The 18,564-nt window shown below is 42.7% G+C and overlaps 1 protein-coding gene across 2 annotated transcripts in view; it reads left to right on the top strand.

The window, feature by feature from the left end:
• The window catches only part of ATP2A3 (ATPase sarcoplasmic/endoplasmic reticulum Ca2+ transporting 3), a 269,997-nt gene that overhangs the window by 72,576 nt on the left and 178,857 nt on the right, over window positions 1-18,564 (top strand). For both annotated transcript variants that reach the window (XM_056556395.1, XM_056556396.1), the window contains exon 2: window positions 12,427-12,444. In XM_056556395.1, the coding sequence (XP_056412370.1) occupies window positions 12,427-12,444 (18 nt within the window). The remainder of the gene's footprint in view (window positions 1-12,426; window positions 12,445-18,564) is intronic.

The following is an 18,564-nucleotide window of genomic DNA, read 5'->3' as shown; positions in this document are numbered from 1 at the left end:
GTGGACTGATTATACCTGAATAACTCGTGAGCCTTATCCTATGTTGCCAAACAATCGGTATTAGGATGCTGTGTTTAAAAATAACGGTTATGTTATCTACCTATTGGTAACTGAGGAATTTGTATATGATGTTTCTTCTGTCCATGTAGCAATGGGGATGATGGATACATCACCTTCTCATCACATATACCATTATAATTATTGCAAATATTAGTTAAGACCAACTTTATTTGCTGTTTAATGTAGCAGGTATTGATCAGTTGGTGGTCCATCTCCTCATTACAAATATTTGGCTTATCTAGGTGATCACGAGTGTTTATCACTTTGTTTTGAATTTTAATGCATATCAATAAATGTTGTTTTTTTAAATATTATGTAATAACAAGGGTGTTGATAGGGCTGTGACAAATCTAAGTGAATCCCTTGGTCTATTGATACAAAAGTGCTGTATTTTTCCAGTGTATATAACAATATAAATCCTGATCCCATAGTGGAAATCAAATGGAAAACTAGCGTTTGGGTCAATTCACACGCTAGAATTCCCTCTAGCGGAATTTCCACCTCCTATTAAACCCATAGACTTCTATGGTATTTCACACTTCTGAATTTCCGCTTGCGAAATTAGTGCGGAAATTCCGCAAGCGGAATTTCAGGAGGTTGAGTAGGAGTGCGGAATCCCATAGAAGTCTGTGGGCTTTAATTTGAGGCGGAAATTCTGCAGTGTGAATAGACCCTTATGGGTGTAATCTCTTACTTGAAGTGAACAGCAGGGAAATAAACCTCCCTGCAGATTTCCTTCTGTTCTTTAGCAGTCAGACTAGTATATGCTGCACCTTTAGTACATTTAGGCTGCTATTAATGGTAGCCCATATTTTGTTGGGAAATTGACAGCATACATCATCAAAGAAGTTTCTCTAAATAAATGCTGCATCATAAAGGGGTTGTCTCATGAAAGATCCCCTAAAATTAGCATCCTTATTAGGGATCGACCAATATGTATATTTTTTTTAGTTTTTTTTTTAGGGCAGATTCCGATAATCTGTGGCCTTTCAGGCCGATAGCCGATAACTTATACCGATATTCCGGTATAAGTTATCGGCTATTTCTCCACCCCCCCCCCACCTGGTCCCGAAAAAGCGGCTGCAGATCATTGATTTAAAGGGGGCGCTTTAAGTCAATGAACTGCAACGGCATCTGCGGGACCAGAGACCGCTGCCGCCTCCCGCTTCTCTCCCCCTGCCTGCTGGTCCTTAGTCCAACCACCACTGCGTGGGGGGGGGGAAATGGTCGGTGTGGTTTGGGGCGGGGCATTATCGGCAAGGTAATTGCCAATACCGATAACGTCCAAAACCGTGATTATTGGCCGATAATCGGCCAAACCGATTAATCGGTCGATCCCTAATCCTTATTACATAGCTGGACTAATTCTGTGCAAAAGCTGCTACTGAAGGGCTCTTTCCTGTGTCTCATAGCAGAACACCACCAAGTCCCACAGCACCATTTGTTCTACTCTAGCATAGCTGCATCCTTGTGTTCCATTACTTTAATTTGTCTGACTCTCCAAATCTTCCAATGCATAATGGTCACAACAGGATGTGAGTCCTGACTTCCTGTGAACTAAAGCATAACATCATCATCATCTATTAGACCCTTCCCCTCCCCATCCAGATCTGTATACCTGCTATATCTATGGGATCAGGATAGATGTTGTTATATACATCCCCTGTGGCTTGCATTTCATGTTTTTTTTTTTTTTTTTTTTTTTAGACCACTTTGGAAAATTGCTGCAAAAACTAAAATGCAGTAAACATTAGAAAAATGCAGTAAAAAATATAAACATGTAAACACAGCATAAAAGCTTCATAAAACACCTCAATTAAGAATGCAGGTCAAATCCCTTTCTACTCATGGTAAAAAAGTGTAAGAAAACACATGAGAACTGCACAGTGTAAACTGACACCAACCGATGACCAGCTGCAAAAATCTAACTTCCAGCCGGAGGATTCAGTAGCAGCCCATGTGGGTAGCAGACTAGAGTTCCCATCATGCATCACTGTCATCTACTCCAGACTATCCCCCTCCCCCGATATTTTTCCTTTTTATTGCTAAAGATACAAGGGGAGATTTATCAAAACCTTTCCAGAGGAAAAGTTGCTGAGTTGCCCATAGCAACCAATCAGATCACTTCTTTCATTTTTGAAAAGGCCTCTAAGAAAGCAAAGAAACAATCTGGTTACTATGGGTAACTCAGCAACTCTTCCTCTGGACAGATTTTCATAAATCTCCACACCTGTTGTGCAGGTGATATTGTGGTCCCTCACTGCTGAGCCTCTCACATTTGTTCCTAGTTCCAACCATCTGCTGTTTTATAGACAAACATCTCACTAGAAGCTGACAGGTCATAACCGTAGGAAAGGAGCTATAAACATTACATTTTAAATACTGCCATGTATTGATAATGTTTTACTTTGTATCATACTTTCAAATATAGTCAAGATTTGTATAGAAGAATTCTTATGTTGTATATAGATTTTAAAACTGTGGTTGTCTTGAGTAAGTATGGTGAAGCCACAAGTGGCTAGGCAGATTGCTTTATAAGTATAGCTTTTGTACTGGGGCATACTTGGTGTTACTCAAATAAATAGGCAAACTATCAACTTACATAATGCTTAGTGTACCTGTCACTTCAAATGACTTTTAAAAACCTGTATGACTTTGTTATATTAACCCTTCAGAGAGGTAACAAAGTGATATCTGTGCTCTCACTGCTGTTACTGAGCTCCTTTAGGCCATGTTTCCATATGCTGGTGAATACATGCAGTCAAAACTATGCCCCCATGTATTCATCAATGGCCATGCAGTGTTGCTGGAATTATTGGCAACATTGGCCCTGATTTACCTAGAGAGGAGTTTCTTTTGTGTGTTTTGTTTCCCTACATTTTGCTCTGCACTGTGGGGTTTTCCTCAGCACAAATCCACCACATTTCTGTGGAAACATATTAGTCATTTTTTTTTTTAATGTCTTTAACACGCCCCCTTTTTAGGTGCCATGTCCCTTTACATTTTACTAAAAAAAAAAATAAAAAAAGAGTTAGTTGGGTTTTTGGAATTCTGGCGCAGACACAATTTGTGGCGCAATAAGACACATTTTGGCGCACAAACTGACAAAACTGGTCTAGTTTACAATAGTAAATCGGGGCCATTGTTCGTGTATTGGTGAATGTATAGGGAGTCTCTCCATGGTGCACATTTTTTATTTTATTTGTTTATGTTTCTTTCTCTCCATTTTAGCTTGGCTGTTTGGCAGTAGAACACACAGGAATTAATTTCCCTTTATTCTGTGAACCATGACAGATCTTTTTCCTCTAATGGGCTTTCACTAGCACAATCTCATGGCATTGCCAAAACAGACTTGCACTATGCTGGCAGATAATTTACACAGTGCAGTGCTATAGATTGCTTGTGGAAGAAGTAGGTTATTGATCCATTGCCTTTAACCCCTTCAGGACGGAGCCCATTTTGGCCTTAAGGACCGGAGTGTTTTTTGCACATCTGACCACTGTCACTTTAAACATTAATAACTCTGGGATGCTTTTAGTTATCATTCTGATTCCGAGATTGTTTTTTCGTGACATATTCTACTTTAACATAGTGGTAAATTTTTGTCGATACTTGCATCCTTTCTTGGTGAAAAATCCGTAAATTTGATGAAAAATTAGAAAATTTAGCATTTTTCTAACTTTGAAGCTCTCTGCTTGTAAGGAAAATGGATATTAAGAATACATTTTTTTTTTGGTTCACATATACAATATGTCTACTTTATGTTTGCATCATAAAATTGACGTGTTTTTACTTTTGGAAGACACCAGAGGGCTTCAACGGTCAGCAGCAATTTTCCGATTTTTCACAAAATTTTCAAACTCAGTATTTTTCAGGGACCAGTTCAGGTTTGAAGTGGATTTGAAGGGTCTTCATATTAGAAATACCCCATAAATGACCCCATTATAAAAACTACACCCCCCAAAGTATTCAAAATGACATTCAGTCAGCGTTTTAACCCTTTAGGTGTTTCACACGAATAGCAGCAAAGTGAAGGAGAAAATTCACAATCTTCATTTTTTATACTCACATGTTCTTGTAGACCCAATTTTTGAATTTTTACAAGGGGTAAAAGGACAAAATTTTTACTTGTATTTGTAGCCCAATTTCTCTCGAGTAAGCACATACCTCATATGTCTATGTAAAGTGTTCGGCGGGCGCAGTAGAGGGCTCAGAAGGGAAGGAGCGACAAGGGGATTTTGGAGAGTACGTTTTTCTGAAATGGTTTTTGGGGGGCATGTTACCTTTAGGAAGCCCTTATGGTGCCAGAACAGCAAAAAAAAAAAACACATGGCATACCATTTTGGAAACTAGACCCCTCGGGGAATGTAACATGGGATAAAGTGAACCTTAATACCCCACAGGTGTTTCACGACTTTTGCAAATGTAAAAAAAAAAAAAAAAAGATTTTACCTAAAATGCTTGTTTTCCCAAAAAATTTTTATTTTTAAAAAGCGTAATAGCAGAAAATACCCCTAAAAATTTGAAGCCCAATTTCTCCCGATTCAGAAAACACCCCATATGGGGGTGAAAAGTGCTCTGCTGGCGCACTACAGGTCTCGGAAGAGAAGGAGTCACATTTGGCTTTTTGAACGCAAATATTTCTCTGGGGGCATGCCGCATTTAGGAAGCCCCTATGGTGCCAGAACAGCAAAAAAAAACCCACATGGCATACCATTTTGGAAACTAGACCCCTCGGGGAACGTAACAAGGGGTTAAGTGAACCTTTATACCCCACAGGTGTTTCACGACTTTTGCATATGTAAAAAAAAAAATTTTTTTTTTACCTAAAATGCTTGTTTTCCCAAAAATTTTACATTTTTAAAAAGGGTAAAAGCAGAAAATACCCCCCAAAATTTGTAACACAATTTCTCCCGAGTACGGCGATACCCCATATGTGACCCTAAACTGTTGCCTTGAAATACGACAGGGCTCCAAAGTGAGAGCGCCATGCGCATTTGAGGCCTAAATTAGGGATTGCATAGGGGTGGACATAGGGGTATTCTACGCCAGTGATTCCCAAACAGGGTGCCTCCAGCTGTTGCAAAACTCCCAGCATGCCTGGACAGTCAACGGCTGTCCGACAATACTGGGAGTTGTTTTGCAACAGCTGGAGGCTCCGTTCTGGAAACAGTGGCGTACCAGACGTTTTTCATTTTTATTGGGGAGGGGAGGGGGGCTGTATAGGGGTATGTGTATATATAGTGTTTTTTACTTTTTATTTTATTTATTGTGGTAGTGTAGTGTTTTTAGAGTACAGTCACACGGGCGGGGGGTTCACAGTAGTTTCTCGCTGGCAATTTGAGCTGCAGCAGAAAGTTTGCGGCAGCTCAAATTTGCAGCCAGATACTTACTGTAATCCTCCGCCCATGTGAGTGTACCCTGTACGTTCACATTGGGGGGGACATCCAGCTGTTGCATAACTACAACTCCCAGCATGCCCGTTGGCTGTCGGTGACTGCTGAGAGTTGCAGTTTTGCAACAACTGTAGGCACACTGGTTATGTATCACTGAGTTTGTGACCTAACTTAGTGTTTCACAACCAGTGTGCCTCCAGCTGTTGCAAAACTACAACTCCCAGCATGTACGGTGCATGTTGTACGGTGACTGCTGAGAGTTGTAGTTTGCAACAGCTGGAGGCACACCAGTCGTGAAACACTGAGTTAGGTAAAAAAAACAACTGAGTTTCACAACCAGTGTGCCTTCAGCTGTTGCAAAACTACAACTCTCAGCAGTCATCGACAGCCAACGGGCATGCTGGGAGTTGTAGTTATGCAACCAGCAGATGCACCACTACAACTCCCAGCATGCACTTTAGCTGTTTGTGCAAGCTGGGAGTTGTAGTTAGACAACAGCTGAAGGTACACTTTTCCATAGAAAGAATGTTCCTCCAGCTGTTGCAAAACCATAAGTCCCAGCATGCCCATAAGGGAATGCTGGGAGTTGTGGTGGTCTGCCTCCTGCTGTTGCATAACTACAGCTCCCAGCATGCCCTTTTTGCATGCTGGGAGCTGTTGCTAAGCAACAGCAGGAGGCGGTCACTCACCTCCAACGATCCAGACGCTGCAGGTCAGTCCCGCCGCCGCAGCTGCTCCTGGGGCCCCGATCCCAACAGGGGCGCCGGGGATCGGGGTCCCCAGCACCCGGGGTGCACGTCCCGCACCCGCTCACGTCCTCCAGAAGAGGGGCGGAGCGGGTGCGGGAGTGACACCCGCAGCAGGCGCCCTGATTGGTCGGCCGGTAATCCGGCCGACGAATCAGGGCGATCGTGAGGTGGCACCAGTGCCACCTCACCCCTGCAGGCTCTGGCTGTTCGGGGCTGTCAGAGACGGCCCCGAACAGCCAGTAATTCCGGGTCACCGGAGACCCGATTGACCCGGAATCGCCGCAGATCACTGGACTGAATTGTCCAGCGATCTGCGGCGATCGCCGACATGGGGGGGCATGATGACCCCCCTGGGCGATATGCCGGGATGCCTGCTGAACGATTTCAGCAGGCATCCGGCTCCGGTCCCCAACCGGCTAACGGTGGGGGCCGGAATTCCCACGGGCGTATGGATACGCCCTCGGTCCTTAAGGACTCGGGATTCAGGGCGTATCCATACGCCCTATGTCCTGAAGAGGTTAAAAGCTGGTGTGGGAGCAGAAAGGAACTAAACTGCAGCACTGGAAACGAAAGCACTGGGAAGGAAAGGGTTATACTAAGCACTGAACTTCTAAGATGAGAGGGAATACTTGATCTAACTTTCATGGATAGTTCAGGTCCCTGGAGAATGGAAAAAGCCTTAGATTAAGAGCATAGCACATAGCAGTAGATTAGCCCTGCCTCCCATTCATGTGTTCTGTCTTTTTACAATAGGTTCTATAGTAAAAAGACAGAACACATGAATGGGGGGCAGGGCTAATCTACTGCTATGTGCAGTAGTGTAGGAAAGAGACCCTGTGCTACGCTTGCAATCTAAGGCTATTTATAGATCACTTTTTATTTTCCAAAAATACCTCCTTACCCCAGAAAAACAGCCCTGAACTCTTAGCCACTAAGTTTCTCTTATCTCTATTTGCTGTCCACTGAGTGTTAGGGGAAATACAACTATATAGTATAGAGTTCAGGGCTGTTTTTCTGGGGTAAGGAGTAGGGACCGACCGATATTGATTTTTTTTTTTAGAGCCGATAACCTGTGAACTTTCAGCCGATAACTTACACCGATATTCCGTGCATTTTAAATCAATGAACTGCAGCAGCTTTTGCGGGGCCAGAGACCGCCGTCGCCACCCACTTCTCTCCCCCTGCCTGTCCTGAGTCGAACCACCGCCGTTGCCAGAGACCGCCTCTGCCCACTTCTCACCCCCTGCCTGTCCTGAGTCCAACCACCGCCGCTGCCAGAGACCGCCGCCCGCTTCTCTCCCCCTGCCTGTCCTGGGGCCCTGAGTCCAACCACCGATGCAGCCAGAGACCGCTGTTGCCAGTGCCAGAGCTCCTGAGCTGTCACTGTGCGCCAGGCCACTGACGGTAACGTCGCGTTGAGGACAGTGCACAGCAACAGTGCAGGAAGCCGCAGAGGCCAGAAGTAGCACGGACCCCGGGAACAGGTAATTATAAAACCGGGGAATGGGGAAGCAATGGGGCACCGGAGGTGGTCTCTGGCAGCTTCGGTGGTTGAACTCAGGACCCCAGGACAGGCAGGGGGAGAGAAGCAGGTGGCGGCGGTCTCTGTTCCACCTAGGCTATCACATGGAGGAAAGTTGTTTGAAACAACAGTAACCATTTTAAAAATATATTATTGTAACATGTTGTACAGTTACTAAAGACAGACAATTAAAAAAGTGTAAGATACATTTAGTAAGATCCCTGTGCATATAAGATTACAATCTTTAGGAACATGTAATAAATGCAAAAAGTCAAGGAAAGGGGAGAAAAGCAACAGAAGGTGATGTAGGAATACTGTTTGAAAGTCACATTGTAAGGTAAAGTAAGTAAAACTCATAATTATTACCAGGCAACAATAACAGTCCTATCTAGTAGGAAGCTTATCCCTGCTGAACTTAAAGGGGTGCTCCGCTGCTAGACCTCTTATCGTGAGGTCTAATCGTGGGGGTCCTGCAGCTTGGGCCCCCCGCGATCTCCTGGCGGCAGTGGTCGTAACTTTACAGCAACGCCTCCTCGTGATGTCACGCCACGCCTTCTCCATTCATGTCTACGGGAGGGCACATGATCGCCGATAAGCCCTTTCCCATAGGTATGAATGGAAGGGGCGTGATGTGAAGTCACAGGGGGTGGGTGTTAGGTAGGTGTGGTGTTGTGGCAGTGACGTAATAATCACTGCCACCTGCTACAAGCGTTCTGAACAGTGTTCAGAATGCTGGGGCATGGGAGTACCCCTTTGAGGATTGCTATGATGAAAATTACTATCGGGAAAATCTTTTTAAAACTAACCTTTCTCTACCAAATCCTTCCATACAAATTACCCTTCAGTTGAATCAAAAGGTATTTAGGGGAAATCTCTCTACGTCACAGCTGTAGCTGTGCAAATGTGCTTGACAATCTGTAACCCATCAATATTTCGGTTTACTGTCCTTTTATGAAATCCTTTTCATGTAGTTTATTTTTCTGAACTACGGAGGAAGGTATTTCTCCTACAGACCAGTAAGAACACATTCAGTTTTATGTATAAGCATTTGTAGATATTTGTCAAGTGTAAATGTTAACATGCAATGTGTCGGATGTGGAATGGTGCTGACTTTTGCATTGCTTTGTGCTGCATGACGTTTTCAAACAATGACAGCACATCATGCTGGCTTTGGTTTTCTTGTTAATGTTATTTTAAAATATGAATTCTGTTCTTTTTCACACTACTTCCTCTGATCAACATGTCATGCTGCTTTTTTTCACTCAATATCGAGCAGGTGTCTCTTATCTGTGGTGCAGCATATGTTTGACAAGGTCAGTGGCTGCATCTGGATTTATTAAAGCTGGAACTCTTTGTAGGAGAAAACAGTAGCCTCCTAATGCTATGCATTATATGGCTAAAATCTAATTTTGTAGGTAATATAGACATGTAAGCATGATGAGAACACTGACTCTTTAAAAAAAAAAAAAAAAAAAAAATGCTAATTTAGAACTTAAAGGGGTACTCCAGTGAAAACCTTTTTTCTTTTTAAATCAACGGGTGCCAGAAAGTTAAACAGATTTGTAAATTACTAAAATATAAATTGTAATACTAGCGCTGGAAGGGTTCCCCTGAAAGGCTGCCTTGATACACAAATGTGGATCCTGGCTAGTATCCACCAAAAGGTTACAAGCTAATTGAAAAAGAAATGTGTATCGGCGCACCGCGGTGATACACATATTTATTTTTCAATTAGATTTGTAAATTACTTCTATTAAAAAAATCTTAATCCTTCCAGTACTTATTAGCTGCTGAATACTACAGAGGAAATTCTTTTCTTTTTGGAATTCTCTGATGACATCACGAGCACAGTGCTCTTTGCTGACGTCATTATAATAATAACTCTTTATTTATTGTTGTCCTTAGTGGGATTTGAACCCAAGGCCCCAGCACTGCAAGGCAGTAGTGCTAACCACTGAGCCACCATGCTTCCCTTAGCATACATCTGCTATGCACGGTTGCTAAAATGGACAGAGATGTCAGCAGAGAGCACTGTGCTCGTGACAGAAGTGAAATCCAAAAAGAAAGGAATTTCCTCTGTAGCATTCAGCAGCTAATAAGTACTGGAAGGATGAAGATTGTTTAATAGAAGTAATTTACAAATATGTTTAACTTTCTGGCACCAGTTGATTTAAAAGAAAAAAGGCTTTCGACGGAGTTCCCCTTTAATCAGTCCTTTCTTTTTCTTTTTTCTTTTTGCAAGATATGACCTTAACATTTTATATAGCTAGGTGCAATTCATGGGGGCAAAATCTGTTTTGCGTTGCAAGAACGTTTCTATGCAGTGCACATTCCAGTACAAATGACATCAAAACCTGTGTAGAGGAAAAGTTAACCACTTGTCTATAGCAACCAATCAGATTTCTTCTTTCAATTTTTTTTCAAAGGCCCTTTTAAAAATTAAAGTGTACCTGTCGTGAACAAAAACTTTTATATAATGTAGATAAAACCATTATATGTATATTTGTAATATACATTGGTTAAAAAATCTGTATATTTATGGTTAAAGTGCTGTCCCTGCAGCTATTGCCTGTGAGGAGTCCAAATACAGTAAGTGAGGGCAGGAGAAGCAGGGCTCTGTGCAGGCTTCTGGCTTGTCAATCATCCTCATGTGTGAGCCCATAGCAAGTCACAGAGCCTCACTGCACAGAGCCGTGCTTCTCCACCCACACTTCCTGTATTTGGACTCCTCATAGAGACACACAGGCAATAGCTACAGGGACAAAGATATACATTTTTTTTAACTAATGTATATAACAAATATACATATAATGGTATTATCTACGTTATGTAAAAAGGTTTTTGTTGATGACAGGTACACTTTAAAGAAGAGATCTGATTGGTTGCTATGGGCAACTGGACAACTTTTCCTCTACAAAGTTTTGATAAATCTCCCAATTATCTTTATTCTCAGATCCATACAATTACGTATATATAGGTTTTATTTAATTTATTGCCAAAAAATTGGTAAAAAAAAGTGCTTAACATTTTCTTCTTCTCACCCCTTATGTACACGGAGATGTATGAGGGTCATTTTTGCACCATGATCTGTATTTTTTTTTATTAATACAATTTTTGATTTGATGGTACTTTTTGATCACACAAATTTTTTTTTTTCTGGTATATGATGTGACCATAAACTTGCAATCTTGGTATTTTTTTTATATTTACGCAATTGACCGTGATGTTTCATTAATGATATAGTTTGAAATTTTATGCATGTGACAATACGATATGTTAATTTTTGTTTACATAATTTTTGCACTGCAACTATTATTTTCAGAATTAATTAGCCGATTATTTGTTTGATTTTAAAAAACGGGAGACCAGGAGAAGTTAAAGATTTTACATTTTTTTAAATATATATAACAATGGCCATTCTACAGTATTAGAGAAAAAAAAAACTCTACCTACCCCCAGCACTCCTGCTGAGCCTCCGATGTCCTGCTTTGGTCCCCAGCTGCAATCCTCTTCCTGAGCTGCAACGTGACACTTGGACACGGAGTGATGCAGTGTACTTCCGCTCAGCCAATCTCTCGGCGTCACTCCAGTCCCAAGCATCACACTGCAGCTTTGGAAGAGGATTGCAGCTGGGGACCAGAGCAGGACAAAGTGGGGGGGGGGGGGGCAAAGATGGAGCACTGAGGGGGAAAAAGAAAAGGGACAACCCCTGAAGGGTTAACAGGGGTGAAAAGCGCGGGGACAGTACCTGAAGGGTTAATGGAGTAGTCTAGTACAGACTACTCCTCCTCCATCGTGCCCAGGCTAAAAGTTTATTTTTAATTTTTTTTTCAGAACGGGCACGATGGAGTAGTCTGCACTAGACTACTCTTTTAACATATGAGCTGGCTCCTCAATGCAGGGGGTGATTTTATCTTTTATTGGTGAGGGGCTTTTTTTTTTTTTCTTCACCTAGGGCAGGGTTTTCCAGACAGTGTGTCTCCAGTTATTGCAAAACTAAAACTCCCAGCATCCCCAGACAGCCAAAGGCACTATTAGCTGCAATTTTTTTTATTGCAGACACTAATCAATGCACCACACTGATCAGTGTTATCTGTGCTCCATTAGTATGGGCTGCCGAGCCTGCCTGCACTATTGGAGCACTGATCGGATGGAAAGGAGGCGGGTAGAGACACTTTTATTTGCGCCGTCTAGAGTTAATGCCGGACATCACCCTGTTCTAAGCCAGTTTTAAGCAAGCTAAGCTTCTGAGGAGAAACAGTGGGCCTCACAATGAAGGGGCCGGCCGTGCTGCACAGGAGCCGAACCTCCGCTGCCAGAGCCAGGCTCTGCTCCCGTGTTTCTCCTGATTGTTTGCTCCCGTAAAGCGTGGCCCGACTCCTCCAGTGTGCAGCCCGTTGTTTCTCTTCTCAGTAGTGCCTAGGTAATTGCAATATTTTGCGATGGGAAAAATCACTATATGGTAGTGGATGATGTATACTACCTTTAGTGAAAGCTACAATTCTAAAGTCTAGAAAGCTGAGTGACAAAACTAATTCTTCAGTAATGTAGATGGTTTGTACTGGTGGTTGTTCGATAAAGTTCTTATGTTCTATTTTGTGCTCTGACTGACATATCCTTTTTTTTTTTTTCTCCTTTTTTCTTCTTCTTCCTGGACCCTGCTTTTCTTGTTTTTCATGTTGGACTTGGTTATCAACAGAGTTACCAGCTGAAGAAGGTAAGTCCATAAAATTTGTTATATTTACTGCATAAACTGTACATGCGATCTCTCTTAACTCCACCAGGTTTATTTAAATGGGCTGCCCCTCTACTTTCACAAAAGCTTATGTCCCGTGAGAACAAAATATTGGGCATGTTGAAAGCCGACTCTTATATAATGTGTATGGTCAGGTCTAACCCCTTAAGGACCCAGACCATTTTCACCTTAAGGACCAGAGCATTTTTTGCACAACTGACCACTGTCACTTTAACCACTTAACTCCTTAAGAACCGAGGGTTTTTCCGTTTTTGCATTTTCGTTTTTTCCTCCTTGTTTACACTGTTTTTTTTTTTTTTTTTTTTTATGGGAAAAGGGGGGTGATTCAAACTTTTAATAGGGAAGGGGTTAAATGATCTTTATTCACTTTTTTTTAAACTTTTTTTTGCAGTGTTATAGCTCCCATAGGGACCTATAACACTGCACACACTGATCTATTACATTGATCACTGGTTTCTCATAGGAAACCAGTGATCGATTATTCTGCCGCTTGACTGCTCATGCCTGGATCTCAGGCACTGAGCAGTCATTCAGTGATCGGACAGCATGGAGGCAGGTAGGGACCCTCCGGCTGTCTTGTAAGCTGTTCGGGATGCCGCGATTTCGCTGCGGCTATCCCGAACAGCTCCCTGAGCTAACCGGCATGCTTTCACTTTAGACGCGGCGTTCAACTTTGAACGCCACGTCTAAAGGGTTAATAGCGCGCGGCACCGCGATCAATGCCGCGCGCTATTAACTACGGGTCCCGGCACGCTGTGGCCCCGCGGACTCTTGTCGTAACATGGGTCCTTAACAGGTTAAGCATTAATAACTCTGGGATGCTTTCACTTTTCATTCTGATTCCAAGATTTTTTTTCATGATATATTCTTCTTTATGTCAGTGGTAAATTTTTGTCGATACTTGCATCATTTCTTGGTGAAAAATTCCCAAATTTGATGAAAAATTTGAAAATTTAGCATTTTTCTTTAACTTTGAAAGGAAAACTGTCACATGTTTGCTCCTGCACTAACCACAGGTACTGATGGATAGTGCAGGAGACGCTGATTCCTATTATCCCCACCTTGGCCGGATCTGCCCAGCTGTTCGCCTGTAATCTTAGTTTTAATCTCGGGGGGATGAATATTCATAAGCGGGTGGCGCTGCAGACGGGCGGCGCTGACGTCAGTGCATGTTAAGCTACAGAAACCCCGCCCGTGCCAGTTACAGCCAGATTTCAAGGTACAATAAAACTAAGATTACGGGCGAACGGCCAAGGTAGGTATTGTAGGAATTAACGTCTCCCACACTATCCATCAGTACCTGTGGATAGTGCGGGAGCAAACGTGACAGTTTTCCTTTAAGGAAAATAGACATAACAAATAAATTATATATTTATTCACATATACAATATGTTTACTTTATGTTTGCATCATAAAGTTGACATCTTTTTACTTTTGGAAGATATCAGAGGGCAGCAGCAATTTTTTCTAATTTTTCAAAACATTTTCTAAATTGAATTTTTCAGGGACCAGTTCAGTTTTGAAGTGGACTTGAAGAGCCTTCATATTAGTAATACCCCATAAATGACCCCATTATAAAAACTGCACCCCTCAAAGTATTCAAAATGACATTCAGAAAGTGTGTTTCACAGGAATAGCAGCAAAGTGAAGGAGAAAATTCAAAATATTCATTTTTTACACTTGCATGGTCTTGTAGACCCAGTTTTTGACATTTTACAAGGGGTAAAAGGAGAAAAAGGGCCCCCAAATTTGTAACCCAATTTCTCTCATATAAGGAAATACCTGTAAAGTGTTCGGCGGGCACAGTAGAGGGCTGAGAAGGGAAGGAGCGACAAAGGGATTTTGGAGAGTGGGTTTTTCTGAAATGTTTTTTGGGGGGCATGTTGCATTTAGGAAGCCCCTATGATGCCAGAACAGCAAAAAAAAAAAAAAAAAAAAAACATGGCATACTATTTTGGAAACTACACCCCTCAAGGAACGAAACAAGGGGTACAGTGAGCTTTAACACCCCACAGGTGTTTGACGACTTTTCGTGAAAGTCGTATGTGTGAATTTTTTCTTTTTTCACAAAAATTCTCTTTTTCCTCAAAATTTTTAATTTTTACAAGGGGTAATAGGAGAAAATGCCCCCCAAAATTTGTAACCCCATCTCTTCTGAGTATGGAAATACCCCATGTGTGGACGTCAAGTGCACTACGGGCGCACTACAATGCTCAGAAGAGAAGGAGTCACATTTGGCTTTTGGAAATCAAATTTTGCTGAAATGGTTTTTGTGGGGCATGTCGCATTTAGGAAGCCCCTATGGTGCCAGAACAGAAAAAAAACACATGGCATACTATTTTGGAAACTACACACCTCAAGGACATGTGTTTGACACATTTCCGCTAAAGTTGGACATGAAAATGAAACATTAGATTTTTTTCACTAAAATGCTGGTGTTACCCCAAACTTTTCATTTTCACAAGGGGTAATAGGAGAAATAGCCTCCCAAAATTTGGAACCCCATTTCTTCGGAGTATGGAAATACCCCAAATGTGGATGTAAAGTGCTCTGCGGGCGAACTACAATACTCTTTTGGAGAGAGAATTTGGTTGGAATAGAAGTCGGGGGCCATGTGCATTTACAAAGCCCCCCCGTGGTGCCAGGACAGTGCCCCCCCCCCCCCACATTTGACCCATTTAGGAAACTACACCCCTCACAGAATTCAATAAGGGGTGAAGTGAGCATTTACACCCCACTGGTGTTTGACGGATCTTTGGACCGTCGGGCTGTGCAAATGAAAAATCTAATTTTTTATTTTCACAGACCACTGTTCCAAAAATCTGTCAGACACCTGTGGGGTGTAAATGCTCACTGCACCCCTTATGGCTCCTGTGTCCTGGCACTATGGGGGCTTTGTAAACACACGTGGCCTTAAATTTCGGACACATTCTCTCTCCAAATGGTGCTCCTTCTCTTCTGGGCATTGTAGTTTGCCCGCAGAGCACTTTACATCCACATATGGGGTATGTTCTTACTCAGAAGAAATGGGACTACAAATTTTGGGAGGCTTTTTTCCTATTCTCCCTTCTGAAAATGAAAAATGTGGGATAACACCAGCATTTTAGTGCAATTTTTTTTATTTTTTTCCATTTTTACATCCAACTTTAACGAAAAATTGTCAAACACCTGTGGAGTGTTAGGGCTCACTATAAACAATATATTGTTACATTCCGTGAGGGGTGTAGTTTCCAAAATGGGGTCGCGTGAGGGTATTTATTCTTTTGCGTTTATGTCAGAACCTCTGTGCAAATCACCAATTTAGACCTCAAATGTACATGGTGCGCTCTCACTTCTGAGCCATGTTGTGCGACCGCAGATCACTTTACACCCACATATGGGGTAGTTCCGTACTCAGGAGAAATTGCATTACAAATTTTGGGGGTCTTTTTTTCCCTTTTACCACTTGTGAAAATTTTAAGTATGGGGCAACACCAGCATGTTGGTGTAAAAAAAAATTATTATTTTTTTACGCCAGCATGCTGGTGTAGACCCCAACTTTATATTTTCATAAGGGGTAAAAGGAGAAAAAGCCCCCCAAAATTTTTAATACAATTTCTCCGGAGTACGGAAATACCACATATGTAGCATTAAACTGTTGCCTTGAAATACGACAGGGCTCCAAAGCGAGAGAGCTCAGTGCGCATTTGAGGCCTATTTTGGGGATTTGTATCTGCCACCAAAATACCCTACAGCAGTGTTTTCCAAACAGGGTGCCTCCAGCTTTTGCAAAACTCCCAGCATGCCTTGACACTCAGTTGCTGTCTGGCAAAACTGGGAGTTGTTGTTTTTCAACAGCATGAAGCATGGAGGCTCCGTTTTGGAAACAGTGCCGTACAAGACGTGCTTTTATTTATTTTTTATATTTTGTAAGGGTATATGTATACATGGCGTTTTACTTTTTTTATTTTGTGTAGTGTAGTGTTTTTAGGGTACATTCACACAGGCGGGGGTTTACAGTTAGTTTCTCGCTGGATGTTTGAGCTGCGGCGGAAAATTTGCTGCATCTCAAACTTGCCACAGAAAACCCTGTACGTTCACATGGGGGGGGGGGGGAGATATTTCAAACCTCCAGCTGTTGCAAAACTACAACTCCCAGCATGCACTGACAGACCATACATACTGGGAGTTGTAGTTATGTAATAGCTGGAGGCACACTGCTACAACTCCCAGCATGCCCTTTGGTAGTATGTGCATTCTGGGAGTTGTAGTTATGCAACAGCTGGATGCATACTTTTTCATAGAAAAAATGTGCCTCCAGCTGTTGCATAACTACAACCCCCAGCATGCCCTTTGGTAGTCTATGCATGCTGGGGGTTGTAGTTATGAAAAAAGTTGTAGTTGGAACTCCAGCTGTTGCAAAACTACAACTCCCAGCATGCCCTTTGGCTGTGCATGCTGTGAGTTGTTGTTAAGCAACAGCAGGAGGTGAGGCAACAGGCCTCGCCTCCTGCTGTATCTTGCCGCCGTCGCTGCTTCTGAGGGAACCCCTGTCGGACCAGGGAGACCCCTGCCGACCCCGATTGCCGCCTCAATCATTGCCCAGCAGGGCAGTGATTGATCGGTCGCCCATGCCACCTCGTTCCTGCTGGGTAAGGGGGACTAGGGTTGTTTCGGACAGCCCTATTCATCATTTTTTTTCCGCGTCACCAGAGACCCGATTGACCCGGAATCACTGCAAATCGCTGGTCTGAATTGACGATCACCGACATGGGAGGGTGGGGTCTCATGACACCCCCAGGGGTTTGCACAGGGTGCCTGCTGATAGATATCAGCAGTCATCCTGGTCCGGTCCCTGCCCATCGCGCGACGGGGACCGAAATTCCCACAGGCGTACAGGTACGCCCTGGGTCCTTAATGACGCAGGATGTATATTTACGTCCTGCGCCGGCTCCCGCGATATAACACGTGTCACCGGGAGGATCCCTTCCTGCCTCCTCGGTGTCCGATTGGCAAATGACTGCTTCATGCCTGAGATCCAGGCAGGAGCAGTCAAGCGCCGATAACACTGATCAATGTCATGTTAATACATGCCAGTGACCAGTGTAAAAGATCAGTGTGTGCAGTGTTATAGTCCACTATGGGGGCTATAACACTGCAAAAAGAAAAGTGAAAAAAGTGTTAATAAATGTGATTTAACCCCTTCCCTAATAAAAGTTTCAATAAAAAAAAAGTGTAAATAAGAATAAACATGTGGTATTGCCGCGTGCGTAAATGTCCGATCTATAAAAATATATAGTTAATTAAACCACATGGTCAATGGCGTAAACATAAAAAAAAATTCCAAAGTCCGAACAAATTCCATAGTCTATCAATAAGTCCGATCAAAACAAAAATGGTACCGATAAAAACTTCAGATCACGGTGCAAAAAATTAGCCCTCAAACCGCCCCATACACGGAAAAATAAAGTTATAGGGGTCAGAAGATGACCTTTTTAAACGTATACATTTTCCTGCAAGTAGTTATGATTTTTTTTCCAGAAGTAATACAAAATCAAACCTATATAAGTAGGGTATCATTTGAACCATATGTAAGGAGGAAAAAACGAAAATGCAAAAACTGAAAAACGCGGAGTCGTTAAGGGGTTACGTACCAGGGCGTAGGGGCGTACCTGTACGCCCTGGGTCCCTAAGTGGTTAAGGCTTGTTCTCACATTCAATTTTTGACCATTTTGTGAGAATAAAGTGGACCAAAAGCAAAAAACTGCTGAAAAACCCTGTGAACATAAAAACAGCCATCCAAGGTCCTGAATACTGTGTGTGAACATAGCCTTAGGGTGGTGTCATAGAAATTGAATCCACAATGTCAATAATATCTTGTTTTTCCTCATATACACAAGGACATTGTGTTGGCTTTGTACATGGACCATGAAATCAACTCAATTCTACTCTTAAAGGAGTAGTCCAGTGGTGATTCAGTGGTGAGCAACTTATCCCCTATCCTAAGGATAGGGGATAAGTTGCAGATCGCGGGGGGTCCGACCGCTGGGGCCCCCTGCGATCTCCTGTACGGAGCCCCGACAGCCCGCGGGAAGGGGGCGT

This window comes from Hyla sarda, chromosome 2 (assembly GCF_029499605.1).
Source record: "Hyla sarda isolate aHylSar1 chromosome 2, aHylSar1.hap1, whole genome shotgun sequence".
In the NCBI taxonomy this organism is placed as follows: domain Eukaryota; kingdom Metazoa; phylum Chordata; class Amphibia; order Anura; family Hylidae; genus Hyla; species Hyla sarda.
This window is presented reverse-complemented; position numbering and strand designations above follow the sequence as displayed.